Source organism: Lissotriton helveticus, chromosome 1_1 (assembly GCF_964261635.1).
Source record: "Lissotriton helveticus chromosome 1_1, aLisHel1.1, whole genome shotgun sequence".
Lineage (NCBI taxonomy): Eukaryota > Metazoa > Chordata > Amphibia > Caudata > Salamandridae > Lissotriton > Lissotriton helveticus.
The window spans coordinates 54,029,789-54,052,215 of NC_136057.1; the positions used below are offsets into that span (position 1 = coordinate 54,029,789).

At 44.0% G+C, this 22,427-nt stretch overlaps 1 protein-coding gene across 1 annotated transcript in view; it reads right to left on the reverse strand.

Moving 5' to 3' along the window:
- Positions 1–14,407: 14,407 nt before the first annotated feature.
- LOC144822678 (uncharacterized) overlaps positions 14,408–22,427 on the reverse strand; it is a 73,492-nt gene continuing 65,472 nt past the window's right edge. Inside the window, exon 3 of the mRNA XM_078680491.1 lies at positions 14,408–14,805. Coding sequence (XP_078536617.1) covers positions 14,408–14,805 — 398 coding nt within the window. The remainder of the gene's footprint in view (positions 14,806–22,427) is intronic.

Genomic DNA, 22,427 nt, shown 5'->3' on the forward strand with positions numbered 1-22,427 from the left:
AACATACTCTAGGGAGCGATTGTATTCCATCGGCAAGGTGAGTTGTCACTGTACTCTGCAGCCCGTTTTACCCCTATATGGTTCTTACCGTTGCCCTTGCAATGGTTTGGTGCTTGGTCCCCCGTTGCCTCTCTCCCGGTGTAGTCCTTCCGCCGCTCAGCGTAGTAGAGGCTTGCCATCATCATTGCGGATATTGCATCTCAATGTCAGGTCGCTTCTGAAACATCAGCAGAATGTGTACGATCTGATTGAGAATGAAGCCCCGGACATTTTCGCTTTAACCGAAACATGGCTTCAGGCAGCTGACACTGCCATCCCCAATCTTGTATGCCCTCCTGGCTATTCGATGTATGTTGCGAATAGGCCGTCCAGAGGGGGGGGCATAGCCTTAATAGTGAGATCTAGCTTTGCTTGTGTATGGACTGTCCTTAAGACTGCGGGATGTGAAAGTGCCTCCTTTAAAGTCCTTGTCAGCCCAGAATTTACACTCTCTGGGATGGCGGTATATCGTCCGCCGGGCAGTGACGTGGCGTTCAGGAATGCTTTCCCGGACACTGTTGCCACTTTGGTCACTGACTGCGCCAATTTTTCCATTCTTGGCGATTTAAATCTGCATTTTGACGACCCATCCTGTCTGACAGCACGTACTATTCTTATGGACTTAGAGGCCTTTCAACTATCTCAGCTGATCTCCCAGCCTACTCATTCCGGGGGACATATTCTCGACCCGGTCTTTACTAACCTGACAGAGGCCAAAGTCACGTCGATTTCTCCTGTAGAGTGGTCTGACCACTCTCTGGTATCAATTTATTGTCCTATGTCAGCCACGACCTTTACTGCTCCAGCTATACGGGTACCCAGGAGACCCTGGGGCAAACTTAAGCTGGAAGACTTTTACCATCTTTTGTCTCTGGCACCTTTGGGCCCTTTTAACAACGTAGAAGAAGGGTACGATCTCTTCTGTTCCTGGCTCACTGGGGCTCTGGACACCTTGATACCAGTTGTAACGACGAAGATCAATCCTCGTGTGTCGAGCCCTTGGTATAATGACGCTTTGCGTGCCCTGAAGGGAGCCTGCAGACGGGCGGAGAGGGCTTGGCGGAAGACGTATGGGGCTGAGTTAAAAGCTGCATATGCCATGTCCGTCAAGCTCTACCACCGGGCTATCTGTCGTGCCCGAGCAGCTTTTTACGCTGAGGAATTTCGGAACAGCACGAACCCGGCGAAGGCCATCTTTAGGGCGGTTAAAGACCTTATGTCTAAGCGGTCAACTGTTACGGCTGAGAGCTCTGTCGCACATTGTGAATCTCTCGCCTCATATTTCGTGGGAAAAGTCCAGGCTATATATCGGACATTCCCGAATACGGGTAATGTGCTGGGTAGCCCTAAGGAGACACTACCCCAGACCACCCTGCTTTCATTCCCCCCCCTCACTCAGGAAGGGTTTGACAAACTTGCTGTGCAAGTTAAAACTGGGTCTCCATCTGACCCAGTGAGGCCGGCCCTCTTCCGCGACCAGACTTTCCTGGGACGTACGGCCATACGTTCCCTGGTCAACCTCTCCCTTGAGACGGGGGTAGTCCCCACTAGTTGGAAGCAGGCGGTGGTGTCTCCGATCATTAAAAAATCTACTCTTGACCCGTCTAAACCGGATAACTACCGTCCCATTTCGCTGCTACCCTGGCCAGCCAAGTTGACAGAGGCCCATGTCAACCTGGCCCTGTCTGAACACCTAGCCCGATCCAACGCCCTCGACCCCACACAGAATGGCTTCCGTGCTGGTCACAGCACGGAGACTGCCTTACTGGTGATGGTGGAACATCTCCGTGCGAGGTTGGATGCAGGTCAGACAGCGGCGCTGATTTTGTTAGATCTCAGCGCCGACTTTGATACTGTATCACACAGCATCCTCCTCCAGCGGCTCGAGGAGACTGGTATCGGTGGCCAGGCGCTGCAGTGGTTCCGCTCCTTCCTAGACAACCGCTCCTTCTGTGTTGCCATCCCTCCCTTCAAGTCCAGGTTCCAGCCGCTGGCCTCGGGGGTTCCGCAGGGTTCCTCGCTGAGTCCCACGTTGTTTAACCTTTACGTGAGACCGCTGGCTGATGTCGCAAGGCAGTGGGGCCTAACTTTGGTCTCATATGCCGACGACACACAGCTGGCGGTTACTCTCAGCGGGGATGCGGAACAGGATGCCCCCAGGTTCCAGTCCGGACTGAAGGCGGTGGCCAGCTGGCTGACAGGCAACTGCCTCCAGCTTAATGCCACAAAAACAGAGGTCATGGTTGTCGGGAAGGGAGTGGAGCTTTGGGGCGATCAGTGGTGGCCTTCGGAGCTGGGCCCCACTCCGACCCCGGTGTCGGAGGTGAAGAATCTAGGGGTCTGGTTAGACGCCGGTCTCACATTCATAGGGCACACCAAAAAAATCGCAGCCTGCTGCTTTGGACTCTTAAGAGGCTTACGGCCAGTGCTTAGGTTCTTTGATGCCCCTACCAGACAGCTTGTAGTCCAGGCAACTATCATCTCTCGTCTGGACTATGTTAGCTCTCTGCTGGTCGGGGCTAACCAGGCTGAGTTAACCCGCATGCAGCGGGTGCAGAACGCCGCGGCGAGAGCCATTGTTGGCTTGCCTAAGTTTTCTCCGGTGACCAATGTCCTCCGCTCCCTGCACTGGCTCCCGGTTAGGAAACGTATTCTGTTCAAGGTCCTGTGTTTGACCTTTAAAATTCTAAGAGGCATAGGTCCTGAGATTCTGGCCAATTCCATTTCTTTCTATGCCCCCACCCGCAACCTCCGGTCTCAAGGTCAGGCCCTTGCCGTTGTTCCTAGGTTTAGGCTCAGCAGGATGGGAGGTCGCTCTTTCAGGGTGAAAGCAGCATTAGTCTGGAACACCCTCCCAGTCGAAATCCGGTTGCTTGAGGACCTGTTGTCCTTCCGCAGAGCCATCAAGACTTTCTTGTTTTAGCTTCCTCTCCGTGGCACTGTATCCTAGTTATGTTGTGTTGCTCCGTTGTCTCTGCGCCGGGATGCCCCTTCGCTGGGGTCGCTGAGCGCATTATAAATTGTTATAACATAACATAACATAACATAACATAAACAGCATAGCACCTTCAGCAGTGTAATAACAGATGATAAAAGGCAAGTAAAACAATATTATGGTGGTTTACATTGCCATATCTCCACCCTCCGACTGATACATAATGTTAGACCCAGAAGAGACGAGGACTCTGGGGCCAGATTTGCCGGCTCTGCAAGGAAGAGTAGGACGTCAACTGCGTATAAAGCGATTTTGTCCTCATAAGAGCCTCCAGCCATGGACCCGGTCATCAGCACGAATAAGCCTGGCCAGGGGCAAGATTGCCGGGCGAAGAGATGGGGCGAGAGAGGACATCCCTGCCTCGTCCCCCTCCTTATTTTGAATGTGTCCGAGAGTGCTTTATTGACAAGCACTCTTGTGGTCGGTTTGGAGTACAGGACCTGAACCAGATGGCGGAAGTCCAGGCCCATGCCCATAGCGGCCTGGACATCATCCAGATATCGCCAGTTGACTGAGCTATCTTGGGCTGCTCGTTGGGCTTTAAGGTGGCCCGTGGTGAAACCGAGTATGGTGGCCTTACCCACCTCCCAAAGGGTACCCGGGGAGGAGACAGAATCTTGATCAGTGAGAAAGTACTGCCTAAGTTCCCACTCTGATTGCTTCCTTGAAATTCTAGTCTTGGAGAAACCAAGCGTTCATCCTCCACATGAGGCAAAGTGTATCAGGGCGGTCACCTAAGGTTAGGAGCAAAGGTAAGTGATTCGAGATGCCTCGGGGGGAGGATAACTATTTCTCTGACCCTGCGACAATCGGGAGCTGGCATAAAGATCATGTCGATGTGGGCGTGAGTGTTGGGTGCTGCTGAGGTTGAGTGTATTGGGTGTCCTGCGGGTTCAATGTCCTCCATACGTCACAAATACTCCATTCTGGGCCCACCTCGGAGGTCGAGGACTCAATCACCGTCTAGTTTTGTCCCCAGTACTCCTGTGGCCTCCGATTGCTGCTTATGTTTGATGCGGGGGCCTCAGGAATGTGTCGGGCCACATCTACATCGCTGTGAGGAAGGAGGGTGATCTCTGGCCTTTATGATTTGGTGTGGTGAGTGTGAGCCGCCATTTTGTCAGGGGTGCAGTTGGGAGGCCCGGGCAGATCCAACTGCTGCCCCTCGCATTTCTTGGTTCTGCTCCATGCCAACACCCCCCCCCCCCTGGCTGGGGTTAGATGGTATCTCCGCTGGAAGGGGAGGACAGCTGCCTATGGTGGCGGATACTCGGAGCGGATGACATAGGGGTCCGGAGCACTCTCAGAGTGCGACCGCCATCTTTACGCTCCAAGCCACGCCCTCCAAGAAATTTTGTTTCAGAATAAATATCTCAAAAACAAAAAAATAGTACCTTTTGCCTGGAAATTAGGAGGAAATCCAGTAGATACTTACATTTATTTAGGGAGAGTTTTCTCCCAGTCTATTGGAACTGTGTTGCATTTTCAATGGACTGAATTAAAAATAGTATCCCATGCTAGCGCTATAAAAAAGTTACTGGGAGGCAACATTTTTCAGCCCTCTTGGAAATTTATCGAACAAAGATTACCCCTATTTTAACGTATGGTTTAGAATATATTCCTATAAATCGATGGGTTTTTTTTTATCTCAAGGAGGGAAAACTCTTACGTATGCTTACTACTACAAGTCAAGCCACTCCTGTTCGCGCACCTCAACTGGAATTAGGGGTAGTGAGTGCATTTACAAGAGCCTTTGCAAACCTTGTCAGGTGGGCTTATAACATATTGCACGCACCTGAAGGAACATTGAGAGCAATTATATGTCAAGAAACTTTTAAGGCTGGGCCAGAAATAAATACGTTTAAAGGAAATTTAGAGATTGCTTTGGAGCACTCCCAGTGCTCCAAGAATCTTTTAGAAAGTTGGTCTCCAGTACTCCTAAAGTTTTTTCAGAAATAATCTTCTCCGAGCTTGCGCTGTGAAATGGATAAACTTTATTGTCAACAGTTATTGCATTATAAGCTCTCACTAGCCAGGGTGGAGTATAAAAAGATCCCAAAATATTTGAGTTTTACACTAGACAGTAAGGGTAGGCGTTGCATCCTGATGCTTAGACTGAGGACATTACCGCTAAAAGATATAACAATAAAATGGGGCAGTAATTTTGATAAAACCAGCCAATGTGATTTGTGTAGAGGAGGAATCCAAGATTTGGTACATGTCCTATTTATCTGTCCAAATTGATGCACGCAATTGATTCTTAAAACCGATTTGCACTAATTATAATATTTTTAGAACAATGGATCTGCTTGAGCTTATAAGAACCCCACCAGATTAATTTGTATGTCACAAAGTTTTACATTTTTTTAAAGCGTTTCTCCCACTATTTTAGAGATGTTTAAATTAAGAATAATAATCTCTTTTGTATATAATGTATTTCATGATATATCATGGTACTATGGAATTGGAAACATGTATAAACTATTCAACATATTCTGGATCTTGGAAGAGGTCTATACCAATAACATTTAATTTAATTTCACTAACACTCCCTCAACTCTCCTGATATTGTCACACCTCTTATCCGATCCCACTCCATTCCCCTTCATCATTAGCGCGGGCCGCTCTCATACCACTGCTGGCCTGGACAATCCCATGAGCCTCTGCAGTCTCTTCACACCTTTGACCCACCTAGGGCTTTAAAACTTCATGTTCATGCTCTTAACTTCATTTCTCAGAGATGACTTAAAAACCCTAACGTCACCCAGGTCAACAGAGCAGACCCCGCTCACATTTCACATGCTTTCATCCATCTTCCATTTCCTAAAAGATTTTTGTTTGTTCAGATGATGTGTTTCTGTGTCTTTATTACATACAACATATGACTATAATGTATTACAAATGGTAAAGCCGTCCCCCTCAGGTCTGGGTGAGCTCAGACTGTGGTTGGGTGTTTATGATGGGCACGATTGAGAGTCCGGAGACTGACGGCTCGACATGTTTCTCACAGTGCTGCCAATGCAGGGTGGAGCTTGTGAGATAAACAAGGGACACACTCTTGTATTCCCACATGTTAAACTGGAGCGGTGCACCTGGCTCTCGTTATTACTGGTAAGAAATATGAGAACTGCCCTGCAAACGCAAGGGGTAACAAAGATGGGAGATCTTTTTCACACAGTAAAGGTTGGGAATTGGAGGAATATCCCTGAGCAAGGCACCCCGCCATCAGCCCTGACTCTTTATCACTGCCATGGAGTCCGGTATGAATTGAGAGAACTATTAGGGCAAGTCTTGCAAGAGCCAACAGACATTCCGGCACGTTCTGCCGTGATACAGACAAAGCCCCTGACAAGTTAGTAAGAGTGCTCTATGCTGATGTGCAGGAAGCGCGCAGACCCAGTGCGATTGAAGCAAGATCGGACTCGCAGAGAGACTTGGGTAGGCCCGTAGAAGAGAAGGTATGGCTGTAAATGGGAGACACCAGTTAATACACTTTAAGTACATAAACTGTGTGTATTATACGCTGGAAAGATTGTTCCGATATGGCCTACGTCAGTGGTTCCCAAATATTTGACTCCTGAGGACCCCCATTGAGTCACCACTGGAAGACGGGGACCCCCAAGCAATTTGCATGATTTAAATTTAATTAAAACATTAACTTGAAAAAAATAAGCACATGTGCACAATAAACAAATACTCGAATTACTAAGGATTTTAGTATTTTATATTGAAAGAATTGCTAAAAGTGATATGTGTTAATAGGAAGGTTGGTGCTGCGTCTCCCTGACTGACTTTTAAATGCTTTGTTTTATTTCACGATAAGAGGCTCCTGTCAGGGGCGGACTGGAAACCCAAAGAAGTTCTGGCAAATGTTTTCAGAGCAGTCTACATACGGTGCACAGCAAGTGCAGTGAGTGAGCCTGGCCACAACAAAGGGGACTTTGGGAGGCTCTCCCCCAAGAAAATGTAGGGAACAATAGTGATTCTAAAACACATTTATCATTATATATTGAATTGTCTTAGCTTTTAAAGAATCGTAAATTATGGCCTTACTGTGTACCAGGATATGACAATCTTTCCTGGGGTTCTTCAATGATTCCTCACTATCACCCTCCAAGAGTGCCTCTCATCTCTCCTTAGCCCCTCTCTCACATGTATTTCATTTGTTTTATAGCACCTCTTATACCAGTGTAGGATGTCAGAGCACTTTACATATCAGACATATAGAGACAATGAATCATACGTGTAAATCAGCGTTTAGAAAATGTTACATAAGGCAAAGGAGACTACAAGGTGTAGGATCCACACGTCATCCCACTGGTCGGCATTTTGAAAGAGTGCTTGTTCTGGAGAACCAAAACCCCAGGATTCAGAACATAAATTGGTTAGCATGGACTTTATTAAAAAAAAATGTATTTCTGCACAAATAAACCTTTTTAGCAGCATGAAGATAATGAAAGACTGGGAAAAAACATAAGTTACTAACTTGTACCATGCAGTTTGCAAGCAGCTCTTTAACAGTTTACAGGTCACTGTGTTAGATTACAATAGTAACTTATGAACTGTGAAGTAACAAAAGAATATCAGTGAGAAAAGCAGTAACTTACTGAGCTATGCAAATACAAGTGTTTTAAACTGTATGGTACACGTTCTTTGCAGGAGGCATATTAACCACCTGTGCTACCTTAGATAACTCAAAGCTGCTACTGGACAAAACTCTAATCTCTCTCCAGCAGGTACATTAATCACTGGTGTTCTTTTGACACTTTTTTTGGGGGGAATCTTTTTATTGAAACAAATCAGCTCCATAACATGCACACATCAGTTAGCAACGGAGGTTCATTGAGAATTCATACAGAAAATCGGCCACAGAGTCAATAAATAAAAATCAATTCGCCCCAGCCACCCCGCCTTTGCCCTCCCCCCACACACTGAAGAAGCCCCAGTAGATCTCCAATTTTGAACCCAGCAGCACAGACAAATTACAAACCCCCCCTCCTCCCTCCCCCCATAAGCGTAGAGCATGTCCCGCCCCAGAAGAGTCCCAACTAAACAAGCCTAATGCACCGCAGTCTCTCTTGACACTTTTATTGTTGCCCAAAAACTTCTAATTATACAAGGAACTTTGCAGAGCTTTTAAAACTGCGGACTGTGGACCCCCTGGGGTTGTGTCACGGACCCCAGTTTGGGAAACACTGGCCTACGGGGATCTACAAACTGCCTGCGATGCAATGAGCAGGAAGCAGGGGTTATACATGCAGCTTGATACTGTCCAGCGATACTTCTATTCTGGGAGGGAGTTTTCCAGGTATTGACGGCCTCACTATACAAATGGAACCAATGCTCTCATCTTATTTCCTCCAATTTCTTCCTTTTTATCTTTGGTTAATTTCCCTGTATAATTTTCTATACTATACGTTCTATTCTTTTATAATTTTCTGCATTGATACCTTTCCTTTATTATTCTTCATTTTCTTTCTACCCACATTTGCTTAAAAATTACTTTGTATCTCAGCATAAGTCATTAGAGTTTTTCAATCAAATAGCTTATTGTTTTATTCACAACTCAATTCTTTTATCCTCCTTTCATCTTATTATTGTATTACTTGTATTAAAATAAGATACAGTCTTCATCCTTATGAATTCCTATATATTTACCTTTATGTATTACTTCCAATGTAATTTATGTTATCATATTGCACATTTCTGTATTTTATTGCTTTTATTGTCTTATATTTAATAAATGCTAATAAACCATTTCAACACAAAAAAAGAAAGCTAGTAGCTAAAGGACTACTATTAGCTAAGCGCAGAGAAGCGATGCGCTGGGCAAGGGGCCCTACCCCAAAATTGGGGGATCGGCACTCGGACATGGCATACTGTAATGAGTAGTTGGACACTTTTAATGAGCTTCAGTCTGTGCAGAACCGCCCTAGGGACTACTGGGCCCTTTATAAGGCATACTTAGTGGACAAATGCAAAAATGCCGAGGAGGAAGGGCACGCAGAGGGGCGATGCTGGACACAGGATACTAAAAGAGGATTGCAGGTTGCAGCGTGGTGGGCTATGGAATGGGGCTGCGGTAACACCAGACCCCCGCAAAGGACGAACGAATGTATACAGTTGAAGAATGTACGGACGACAGGTCCTCTGGGGCAGATGTGTGGGGAGAGGTCTATCGAATGATTGTCAGCAGCAGAAAGGTATACTGAAGAGCGCCACTTACCACTGAATGCTTTGTACTACTTTATGTATCATACAAGAACTATGTTGTAAAGTGGGACTAAGAGGTGGTCAAATATGCATATGTGATCTTTAAAATGTTAATAAAAAAGAATAAAATTAAAAAAAACAGCAGCAAGGGAGTTGGGCAAAAAAAGAAAGGAAGCCCCTGAGAGTGTGAAAGATGTTTCTGGACTATACAGCTGTTTCTGATATTTCAGGAATTGCCTTAAATAAATGAAAGCTCCAAACTACTTGCGCGTGGAACGGTGGAGGATGAGTGCAGCCTGCAACCTGCAACCAATTATAAAGTAAAGTAAAGTCCACATTTGTAAAGCGCACAATCACCCGTAAGGGTCTCTAGGCGCTGGGGGGCCGTCGGGAAGATTAAGCGAGCTATTGCCCAGAGTCACATGGTGCTGGGCTAACCTGCCGCCGGAGCCGGGGATCGAACCGTGGTCCCCAGATTCCAGCGTCAGTCGCCCTGGCCGCGGCGCCACACCTCTCCCACCTCTCCCACACCTCTCCCAATTATCAATTGCATTTTGTTTTCGGTGGACTGGTAATGGTGGGCCGCAGCACAGTGAACATGAAATGCAAAGTGCCTCAGAAAGAAAGTGCTTGTAGCTACTAAACAAAAAGGTTTAGGCGATCCTCTAAACCAAAAAGTTTGTTGATCCTCAGTTACAATTTACACACATACACCGTTGTTCCTGTGTTGTAGTAAGCATGTAAGGTAGCGCAGCTGGTTAACGCATCCACTGTGAACATCTGCAGCATGCAGAGCACAGGCTTGATGCCTTTTAAGATGCAACACATCCTCGACCCTTCTTTTGTGAAGGCGTATCCTCCTTATGATGGGGAATGCTATACAACACATGGAGTGGAGTATAATGGACATAAGGTGTGGATATTCTAAAAAGGGTTGATGCGTATGTGTGTCTGTTTTGTATTTCCAAAACACTTGCAGGTATAATCCTATGTGCTGTTCCTCCCACTAAAAGCTAACTTTGCCGTTGCATTTAGGAAACAAACTGTGTTGTTAAATGAAACATACGGGAACCTTATTTTAGGCAGAATGAAGTCCCACATGAATCAAGAAGAGGTAGACGAAGGGTTCCTGCTGCTCAGGCGTCAGCAGTGCAGAGACTCGTAATAATGATCATTTTATCTGAGCATGGTCCTGAGAGATCGACTCTCCTTCCAAAGCGTACAGCCCCCCTCTCCATCAGTGCTAGCAGTGACGCCCAGCTCGGGTTTATGCATATTTGTGGAAAGACCAGGATGCCATGAGCTCAGGTGCAAGCAAAGGAAATCACCAATTTGACTGTTGTTGGGCTGCTAATATACAGTAATTTACAGGGTTAATTAGCCCCTCACAGTCCTGGGCCCCGTGCCACTGCACCTGCTGCACCAATGGTAAAGTGCACAGAAGCATAAAGAGTCAGCAAGCACCAGCAGGAGTGTACGATGAATGGACCAAAAACAGCAGGAGCATCTGCCGTCCGCTGGGAAAACACGAACACGGACTTCAAACAAAATATTATCTCCAAGCCTAAGGCTGAAAGAGACATCTTCAATCATGAGGAGCGCTAATAAATGAATGGTTGCAGTGATTCATTTGTTTAAAAAAAAAAACGAAGTGCCAGTACTCATGCCACAGCAGTTGCTGCACACATGCAAAGCTGGCGCTGCGCCATTAGTTTAGGGCCCTATTGGCTAGTTCTCCTGCTGGGGGAGTAAATCATTAGGGGCCACTTGTACAAAGCATTTTTGCAGTCGGAAACGTCCAACCACAAAAATGCTTTTACAAAAATGTACCAAATACAAATTGTGATTCGGTAACACGCTACCTACTCGCAATTAGTGTGTGCGATTTGGTATTTAAAAGGGGCGTGTTTACGGCATTTCTTCCAATTACTGAATCTGAATGTGCTGTATGAATGTTTTGCGACTGAATCAAGGTCAAATTTTACTAACTCCCTGAAGTAGGTGGTAACCCATTTGCAAATAGGTACGGGTCCTTTGAAGAATGGATAACACATATTTTTAAGAGCAGGCAGCAGTCCCACGGACCCCCCTACTTATCTTAAGAATTAAACGGAAAAGCTTATTTTTTTTCTTTTTAAATGCATCCCATTATCCTTTAAGGAAAACGGGCTGCATTAAAAAAAAACAACAGACTGCTTTTTTAAAAATCAATCATAGACATGGTGGCCTGCTGACCTCAGCAGGCTGCCATCTCTGTGATGGTTTTGATTCCAAATGGGTCTCAAATTGCGACCTACCTCACTAATATGCATGAGGCAGGTCTATTTGTCACTCGCTAGCAATCGCTAATGAAACTCAAAAGAGTTTCATACATTACGTATCCTGATTTCCAAATTGCGACGCGTAGAGTTTCGCAAATAGGAAATCGGTATTCCTGATGCTAGTACATCCTGCCCTAAGTCTTGTTGTATTTTGCATTCTTCGAATGAGGAAAGCAAAAAAGGGCTGGGAGCTGAAAAAAAGAAATTAAAAAATCAGTCTGGACAGAGTACTTACTCCTTACAGGAGGTAAATCAAGTTATACCTGGCGGCACTCATAGATAAGAGGCTGCTCGGTGGGTTAGCTGCTTTCCATTTGGTTGTGGCCGCACTCTTCATTACCGAAGCCTGAGCGCTGCAGAGCTTACAGAGCGACACAAAAATAAATGTACGCCCTATAGGAGGGGATCTTAAATGCACAGAATGCTGACTCGAACCCATTGAAATGCAAGATACAGCAGGATTTATTTAGAAAAAGATGTCTACATACATCTGCAATAACCACAGTTCAATTACTAACTCTTAAACATATGTGGTAAAAGGTATGAAGGGAAGGGAAAAGTAATCACACACCACAAAGAGCGAGCAGCACCTGGGCTGAAGACGGAAGCAAGTCTGTTCCGCGAGGCGAGTACCTCTGTGCGTTGCAGAGGGGCATCGGGCTTCGATTTGTTAGCACATTGGCATCTGCAAATAGGGGGCTGTGCTGAGAGCCCTAGCTGTGAGCTCAAAGTTGTTGTGACGTGTAAGTAGTAGTTTAGTGTGTGATTCGTAAGATGGCATGAGAGCGTTGCGGCTGTGCCCTCATGTAATGGCGTGAGCGAGGTGGTAAATGAATCCTATATTCGGTTGGTACAATAGAATCAACTAGCAGTGAGATATGCTCTGGACATTTATAGAGAACTAACACGAGGATGTGATTGGTTACCAATCATATCTCCTTACATTCTTGTATGGCTGCTAGCAATCACGCTTCACAGGTGACCAGAGCTGCAATTACGGAGCCGGGAAAAAGACTCATCTGAATGATGCTGCCTCACTGGGGGCACATATGACTAAGCATGCTTGCGGCAGAGTCAGAAATTACTTCTCTAAATACGTTTAGCACAGGCATACCATTATGCACCGAGTGCTTGCCTTTTGAACACTTTTAGCTGGGACTTAAACATCAGTATGACGCACATCGTGCCCTTAAATACCGAACAATGCTAATTAGTGCATGGACTTTTAAAATAAATTAATCTGCAAGGCGCAGATCATGCCCGGACAGCCACTGCTGCCTGTAAAGCCCTACAGCCTCTCTCAGAAACTAGTGCAGCAAACAGCATGCGAAGAAGAAACATGCTGCACAACTTGTGACCCTCGGCAATCTGATACCTGCCGTTTAAGAGGCACGCTGCAACGTTCTCCCCTCTTCCACTGTGGTATCTTGCTAGGCCCAAGATCTGCTCTCTGTGCTCCTTCACGCTAGAGATCTTTTTTTCCACGCTGCTCGCTTTTTAAAAGCAAGAGCTGCAAATGGTGCCTCAGTGATGTGTGAATTGTATGTGCTTCGCAACAGAGTTTGCGCACTCAGGGTTATTACACTAAATGCACGCTCCTTACAGGGAACACTGGCCATTAGGAATTTATGACTATAAGCCCTCGCTAAGTTGCAACATTCCAGTAAAACTTACTTTGGGGTAAGCAGGACATAAGATTGTTACAGTGAAAATGGATCTATTTTGTTTTTATTAACTGGTGTTGTAGAAACTTTCGTTTTGAGTGAAGTTCCTGGCATAAACTGCGCAGTGATAGGGTTCAGTTTAGTGAGTATTATTTGGTGCCGTTGCATATGTGCCTTACCAGTAAAGCTCTTCCCACACACTGTAGTGATAAGGCCTCTTTCCTGTGTGTGCCCTTTGATGCCATACATGGCCTTTCTTTCTAAGGAAAACGCTTGGAAGACACTTTGCAGTGATAAGGTTTCTCTCCAGTGTGTTTGGTGTTACGAGACTTGACTTTTGATTTAAGCTCTTCTCGCACACCATGCAGTGAAAAGGCTTCTCTCATGTGTGTACGCTTTGATGCTGTACAAGGGATCCCTTATCAGCGAAGCACTTGGAACACACTGTGCAGTGATAAGGCCGTATCCCCGTTGTGTGTTCTTTGATGCAGTACAAGGTAAGACTTACGAGAAAAGCGCTTTGAACACTCAGCGCAGTGATAAAGCTTCTCTCCTGTGTGTACAATTTGATGCCGTACAAGGGCGCTCCTATCAGCAAAGCGCTTGGAACACAGAGTGCAGTGATAAGGCTTCTCTCCTGTGTGTGTTCTTCGATGCAGTACAAGGTTTCTCTTCTGAGAAAAGGTTTTGGAACACACAGTACAATGATGAGGCCTCTCTCCTGTGTGTACGCTTTGATGCTGTACAAGGGTCTCCTTACGAGAAAAGCACTTTGAACACACAGTGCAGTGATAAGGTCTCTCTCCGGTGTGTATTAGTTCGTGCTTTAGTAGATGCGCCTTTTGACGGAAGCTCTTCTCACACATGGTGCAGTGAAAAGGCTTTTCTCCTGTGTGTATGCTTTGATGCAGAAGAAGAATTTTCTTTTGAGTGAAGCTCTTGGCACATACTGTACAGTGATAAGGCCTCTCTCCTGTGTGTACGCTTTGATGAGGCCTCTCTCCTGTGTGTAAACTTTGATGAGGCATCTCTCCTGTGTGTACACTTTGATGAGGCCTCTCTCCTGTGTGTACACTTTGATGCCGTACAAGGCCTTTCTTATAAGCAAAGCGCTTGGAACACACTGTGCAGTGATAAGGCCTCTCTCCTGTGTGTAAACTTTGATGAGGCATCTCTCATGTGTGTACACTTTGATGAGGCCTCTCTCCTGTGTGTACGCTTTGATGCCGTACAAGGCCTTTCTTATAAGCAAAGCGCTTGGAACACTCTGTGCAGTGATACGGCCTCTCTCCAGTGTGTGTTCTTTGATGCTGTAAAAATGTTCCCTTTTGAGTGAAACACTTTTTACACGTTTCGCAGGGATATGCCCTGAGGCTGGTGTGTCCTTTTTTGTGCCTCACATAAAGTGTCTCATTGATAAATCCTTTGTCACACACATTACAAGCAAAGCGTCTCTCCCTCATGTGCATTCTGTGCCGTTTCTTTAAGTAGATATTTTGAGTAAAATTCATCTTGCCTCCGGAACCTTTATGGCTTTTTTTTCCATTCATATTTTCTAGATGTGATTGTTGTTCTGCAAAATAGAAAAAACATTGAAAATTACATGAAGAAAATCTTTCTTGAAAAAGCTGCATTGATATAATATGGAGAAGTGAACAGTTACAATTCAGGCAAAAACATGTATGTTCTAGGAAAAAGAGTCACACTTCCCTTTGAGAAACAAATGGTGGCTAGTCCTCCTACATAAAGTGCGGTGACTTAGTTCTGCAGCAGGAGCATGCTGGGAAATCAAGTGATTCACAAGAACCACTGTTGGACATGGGGTTTCTGGTTGGCTAGGGTAGGCACCTAAGCCAGGCAGAATCCACCACTCTAGTCAGGGTAAGCCAGATACACACCTGAGATAATCTGCGCTCACCCTCTGGTAGTTTGACACAGAGCAGTCAGGCTAGTTTAAAGAGGCAATGTGCAGAGCATTTGTGCAACACACTCGCGCAGCAACACAGTGAGTAAACCACAAAAGGGAATCCACGCAGGATTAGGTAAAAATAAATTCTATATTGTAAATCATACAAGACCAAAATGACTTAAATCACACCGTTAGTGCAAATAATGCAGGCTTGATAGAGAATAACACAAATTAATATGAAAACATAGGTCACAGCGCACCTGAGCTCCTATTACACTTCATACGGTAACTGTAGTGAACGTGGTTGAAGTGATTGCATTTAGAAACCAAACATACGGCGCAGGAGCACCTACTAAACGCTAAACAGTAATTGAGCTTGAGTCTTCCAGTGTAGTCTAGTTCCTATATTCCCAATAGGCTCTGTGCATTGGAATAATATAAACAGCAGTGTAGACGTAGGACTGAGGTCGACTAGGTCTCTACTGACTATATTAGACTTAAGGTTTGCCAGCTAGCTCAGAGGTCACTAGAAACTTTCTCGAATAAACGAGGAGGAGTTTAACCTCCCTGGATAGACAAGAATGGATTAGCTTCTGACCATAAAACATGACAACTTTGCTCCCTCAGAATAAGAGTGTATCTCTAGAGTCGTGTGAAAACAATAGACAGTTATTTCACTCAGTCACGTGTGCGTACTTAGTTTCACCAGAATGCAGAGAAAAGAAAGACGGGCGTTTTCAATAAAAGGTGTGATTTATTGAGCAGTCTGTTTTCTCATACAAGAGAAATGAATTGCCACAATTGCAATACTCATAGTAAAGTAAAGTGCGTACAGTAAAAGGAGGATTATAAAATAATACTGTAAAAGCATTGATATGATTTCTTAGCCATATGATACTTTAAAATAGATAAAATATATACATACATATATACATTGACTAACGTACTCAACTGGTGCTTCTAAATACGCCTACCCCGGTGTACCTGACCTAAGCCTAATATGTGGGAAGGAGTAAGTAAGTAGCAGTTTAAGTTAAGTTTGTTTTTGCCAATAATCTGACTCAAGAATTCTCTTCAAGGGTTTAGTCAGCTCCGTACCTGGGTAATAGAAAGCAGGAGGTCTTGTATCTCTCTTTCAGGACTCGATATCCCAGTAACCCGCGAAGGTATCTGGAAACACCGGAGCTGGATTTCTCGGCAGGTGAAAAGACAGCGTCTATCTCAGTGCGTCAAAGGGGAGGGGCAGTGTCCGTGGGCTCTCGCATCAGCTGGGCTCTCGGGCAAGTAGATAGCTGCTCTGCTCCAAAACCACCACCGTGTGTTTGCTTAAGGCAACGTTGGTATATTTATACCTGAAAGGTGCCGGGTTTGACGTAAGGTTGGACATAAGACGTCAATAAAGATGTCACTAAGAACTGGCCGTTCTTACAGTGTTTCACCGGAGTTCTAGGACGAAATCAAAACAAAATCAAGGGGGATTTCCCAGGTTGCTGGAGGTTTGGTTTGTTTAGAGAACTCGTTGTGCTTTCTAGGGGTCCGGGGAAGTAGCCTTGCTTAATGTGACTGCATGGGCTACGACTGAATATGGATATGATTACTATGCCGTTATAGGGATATTATTGATTATAACCGAGCAAGGGCATAAAATAGAAATATCGATATAGGTTCCTAGATAAAAACACAATACCCACTCCACGATCTAATGTCCATCATTACTAAAACTAAGCAATAGTAAACATTTTAAAGGTGCATGTGTATTTTGCATTTGAAATGGAGTATGCGAAATACATGAAAATGATTAATAGTACTGTACGCTTTGCAAGCAGTATAATCATTCAGTCAAAACGATGCATATATATAATTAGCTGAATGATTTGCGAAACTTACACATGAAATGGCTCTTAATACAGAAAAGAAGGTCGAGACCATTCCATCACATATAAATACAGTTGCTGAAATGTGCTAGAGGCTGAGGTAATATATTGTCTCTAAAGTTACTAAAAATAGAAGCTCTGTTCTTTAAGAATAGTTCTACTTTAAGCAGAGTACAAGTGCCAGAAAAAAAAGGTAAATATTTTGGAATTGGGAAAAAATAATTTTGTTTTCAGGAGAAAATAGTTCCAAATATTTTCAGTTGCTTTTGTTTATCAAAGCTGAAGGCCAAATTCAGAGTTCAGGGAACGCTGTGTGCTTGTTGCTTAAAAGTTTATTCTTTTGGTTCAGGGGAGAACATAATTTCAGATAGACTCGCTAAAAAGTTGTCTACGGCTTCAGGTGAAAGTTCGACCAAGTTTGAAAATGCCGCAACTGAGCAGTCTCGAGCATGATTGCTATCGTCGATGTCAGGATCAGCAATGCTCACAGAAGGTCGTACCTGGGTGATGTTGCTCTCATCTCGTACTTCACTACCACCTAATCGTAGTGGCGAAGTTTCAACGAATGCCTTCATCAGAATGGGTGGCCGCTGGGGACAACACGATGCATGAGCCGTTACAGGACTTAGCAAAGTATCTGTATCCAATGGTACTGCTGATGGTAGTGTAAGACAGACGTCCAACACGCATTCTTCTCCGCATAGCATACATCGAAGCACAGGTAAGATGCAATTCTGCCAGATGGGTCTGAATGAAAGAAACCAGGTCATATTCAGATCTCTTAGCCGGGCTAATCCAAGGACTTTAGTTATGCGGTCCCGATAGCGTATAGCTAGGATCGTTTCTTCCATTGTTGCTGGAGTCTTGTCTGCGACTTGGCTTGCCATATCGGAGCAGAAGTATCAAAAATAAAATTCCTGCTACGAGTCCCAAAACAAGTGGTAGGCCGCCAAAGACAGAATGGACAAAATTAGGAAAAATGCCCAGAACTGTTTTGAAGGGTGTTAACAGTCCCGAAACAATTGTCTTAAATACATGTGGGATACCACTGGTATCAGACATATTTAAGATTTGGCTTAGCAGCATTTCTGCGAAATGGACCGGGCAATTTGTTGATAAAAGGCTATGTCTCTCTGCCATTGTCCTTGCAACTTGCAGATCATACGTTTCTTTTGATGACGTTATGGGCACAGTTGTCTGTAAAAAAACAGACTTCATTCTGCTTAAAGTATCAATTCGAATAGAAGAGATATTCAAAGAAGGCCAAATTTTTGCTTGGATACAATACTTGCATACAGCAAGTGACCATGGAACTAACGCTCACAAGATAAGCTTTCCCTGGCACCATGCCACAACAGCTGTGGTCCACTATTAGAATATAGCTCCCGTTAGAAAGCAGTCTAAAGAATGGCTCTATTTGTGTTGCAGGTGTGCCATGCTGGTGACATGAAAGGTTATTTGAAGTCCCCTCACAGGCCCCATGCAAATTAATACCTTGACACAGAAGTATACCACTTAGTGATCGTTTACAATTGCTACCACTAAGAAATACATTCTGTTTCTTTTCACTATAACATGTGTGTGTATAAGGCAATTTCCATGATGACTTAATGTACCCTTTACCCAACCTTTCATACTGGCCCGCTGGTATATACTCCTGACAGTATTTAAATTGGAAAGTTGTTATCGGAATTGTTATTATCCCGTGTATTATCCATTCAATGACAGGTCTTTCTGACATTGTCAATGGTAATCTCTCAAGTTTTTCAATGCTCAGAATCGTATAGTCTGCTCCTTTTTGTGCCAAACTGATTTGTTTATCAGTAAGGTTAAAGATAGAGAATAATGACTTTGTATTGATTAAACGCCATGGTACGTAGCCTGAACGCAGATTTTGCAACGTCCAGCCAAGCTGTACAATAGAACGTAATTGGGACTGACCGTGTTGTAACATTAGTAAGTCCTGCTCTATTATATCAATAGCAGATGATACAATACTGTCCAGTGAATAAATTCTGGAGGACAGAGTCATTAACCCATTGTCCACAACAGAAAGTGATTTTTCCAAATTAATACGATCAATTTCTCGTATATTTTTTCTGCTGTTTCAATTTGTGTTTCTTTCCAAGCTTCGTTGTACGCGGCGTATATACCGGCCGCTATGAAACGTTTTTGACGCTGTTTGCGTGGTCCCATTATGAAATCACGCAAGTCAGCACCGTCTTTAAGTAAAGTCAAGTGTTGCTTAATTTCTGCCAGTGAGGATTTTTGTAGCCATTAGAGGCATAGTTTCCCTACACTGTATGTTGTAACTATCCCTGGATGTTGTCTCTGGGAGTATCTAGGGTCTGGCCTGGTCAATTTGAACCCCTGTATTTTGTTCAGGAATCTATCTTGACAGTTATTTGTGTCTGTGGGCCAGATCAACCATTTTTTCCAGTCAGGATGTGTTCTGTTTTGGTTAAAAATATGGGATACGTCTATCTCAACATCTGTAGTGCTATTACTGTCAGGTGTTGGCTTTGGAATAGACGGTTTGTTTAAGTCTTTAATTTTGGCTAGGCCAAGACAGGTTGTCTGTTGAATTGTGTCATTCAAGAATATAATTTGTTCTGGGATCATGCAGGCTCTAAATAATGCTTCTAAACCTTGGACCTGCCAATCTTTCGTACCCCAGATGTTTTTCGTTTCAATGTTATGTTTCCAAAAATCAAAAACAAATGTAGTCATTTTTTCATAAAATGTTTCCGAATAGATTAATTTAGTGTTTGTCAGCATTGTTTTTACCCCTGTCTTATTTAACAGTTTGAAATAAAATGTTTCTGCTTCACTTGTGTTAAGCCCTGAGAAGTATGGGAATTTTTCGTAAAATGTTATCGAACTACCTTTTGGGGGAGTTGCACAATGTTCCCATTGATTATAATTAAACACATTTCTAGGTTGAGCAGTTTTATGCAAATAATGGTGTGCAAAGTGATTGTAGCAGTACATTTCTTCATAATTAGATGAACCCTGTAAGTAATCTTGTTCTGTGAATTTTGCTGACATAACTAAATCTGAGATCTGGCATTAATGCTTTCAAAGTCTCAATCATCAGAGAATGTGCTCGGTTTTACAAAGTCACTTAATGAAACCTTAAACTGGTGTGGATACTTCAAGAGCTCGACCGGGCCATAGATTTCGTAATCTGTTTTGTCCCAAGCTACCCCACCGGGTATTGGATTGGCTGTGACATTCACTGATGATAGTTCTCTTTTCTCGATGTGTGATGACTTGTGTGGCTTTAGGACCAAGTTGATATTCTGACTTGCTGTGTCCATTGTACTGTATTTTCCCTCAATTAATTTTCCCAAACAAAGAACCATGATGAGCCAAAGCAGGAGGAAAAGTACATCTAACACAATCCAAAATTCAATCCATGGAGAAATCAGATAGGTTTCTTTGAGTTGATGAAATAGTTCAGTTACTTTGTCTTTAAAAGTTTTTGTTGCTGGTGTTTCTTTCGGTTCGCTTGGATCTTCAGAAAAGTTATCGAAATTGATGAAGTAGCCAGATGCAGTTCTGTCAATTGTTGGAATTGCTTCCGGATTTTCATTTGCTTTTGGAATTTTCTTTGTTTCATTAGCATAGTCTGAGGCTACATCGTTGTAGACAGGTGTTTCTTGACGAACTGTTGCAATTTGGGTTCCAAGAGGCATAAGTTCCATGGCTTTGTTGCATAGTCCTTTTTGATTCACTGCAGGTTTATCAAATGTGATTAGTCTCTCAGTTTGAACCTCTTGTATTGTAGCAAGTTTTGGTACTCTGCTATTTCTTGGGAGTCCACTGGGCCTACTACTTATTATTGGCCACATGATTGTGGTTCTACCAGGTCGATGGATACAACTCGGTTCTCCTTTTTATCAGCAAGGGGCGGTAGCACAACTGATCCCGTTCCGCTGACAGCTAAGACAGGTACTGCTTTTCTGTAAGAAGGCCCAAATTCCTTCTTCACCGCGATCTTCTCTCTGACCAGATCCCCAATCTTTGGAATCCAGACAGGCCTTGCTGGGACAGATGGCTTATCTTCAGTGGCTGTTGGCTGCTGTTTTAACTTTACGTTGCTCAGGCCTTTTCTTGTTTCATTTAGGTCCTGTAAAATAGCCAAATGATCTTTGATATCAAAGCATTTCTCTTCTACCACTGAAGTCTGTCTATCTAAGTCCTGAATATGCATTCTAGTCCCGAACAATAGTTCGTACGGACTGAAACCTTTTAGAGAATTTCTTGGCAGATTATTAAGACTACGTTGGACACTTGTTAAATGTTGGACCCACCCATCACCCGAACCTAATACCCTCGCCGTTATAGATTGCTTTATGTCTCGGTTTTTTCTTTCCACAATCCCATTTCCCTCAGGATGGAAGGGACAAGAGTACCGCAATGCAATGCCCATGCTGGTCATGGCCTCCTTATAAGCTCGAGAGCTAAAAGCAGGACCCTGGTCAGAATGTAGCATGCCAATTGCGAATGTGCCGATATAGACTCGCAAATCTTTTATAACAGTTCTGGCATCAGCCAAGTGCTGGTGTCTACATTTTTAAGTGAATCTAGTCTCTATATGTTAATGTGACACATTTTTCCCGCTGGGTTTTGTGTATAGATAGCCTTTTGCGTTATCTATTAGAAGAGCCATGGCAATACTCCGGTCGGTTCGCCACTGCGATCTCTGTTGCAGTTTGGACAGTTTATTGCAAATTTGTGTTGTTGCAGGCTCATTCCCGGCCACCAGTATTCTGATTGCAATTCTTTCAGAGATTCCTTGATCTTCTGGTGTCTTAGACCCTCACCCATGTGTGCGTCTGCTATTAACAAGATTCTCCTGTTCGTGTTTGGAATTACTCTATCCCCCACTCCAGGGATTCGAGCAAAAGGAACGGAGTTTGCATCAATTATGTATGTATAATTGAGTGGATAGTTTACGGGTAGTGCTGCACAGTCGCTTTTTGAAGACGTTTTTACCGCCAGCATGGTTTCCCCGTCTATGTATTTTTCTGAACTTTTTTTGTGGCTACGGAAGCCGTATTAGTTGCTTCCGCTGTGGCTGTGTCAGCCAATGAATTCCCTGCAACGTGAACGCCATTACGATGATGACTCAGTGTATGTATCACGTGAGTCTTTTGTAGTTCTTTTTGTAAAAGAACTACTTGTTCCCAAAGCGTTTTATGCTTGATTGTGGCACCTGTGTCATCTTTGTAACCATTTTGAACCCAGTTCTGCAAGTCATTATTGTAGGATTTGACGCAGTAATGCGAATCGCACACTATTAGTGTCGGGAATTCGCGATCGGCAATATCGAGCGCCATTTTTAAAGCCAATAATTCAGTTCGTTGACCTGAACTGTCTTTTATAGATTGAGACATAGTTACCAGT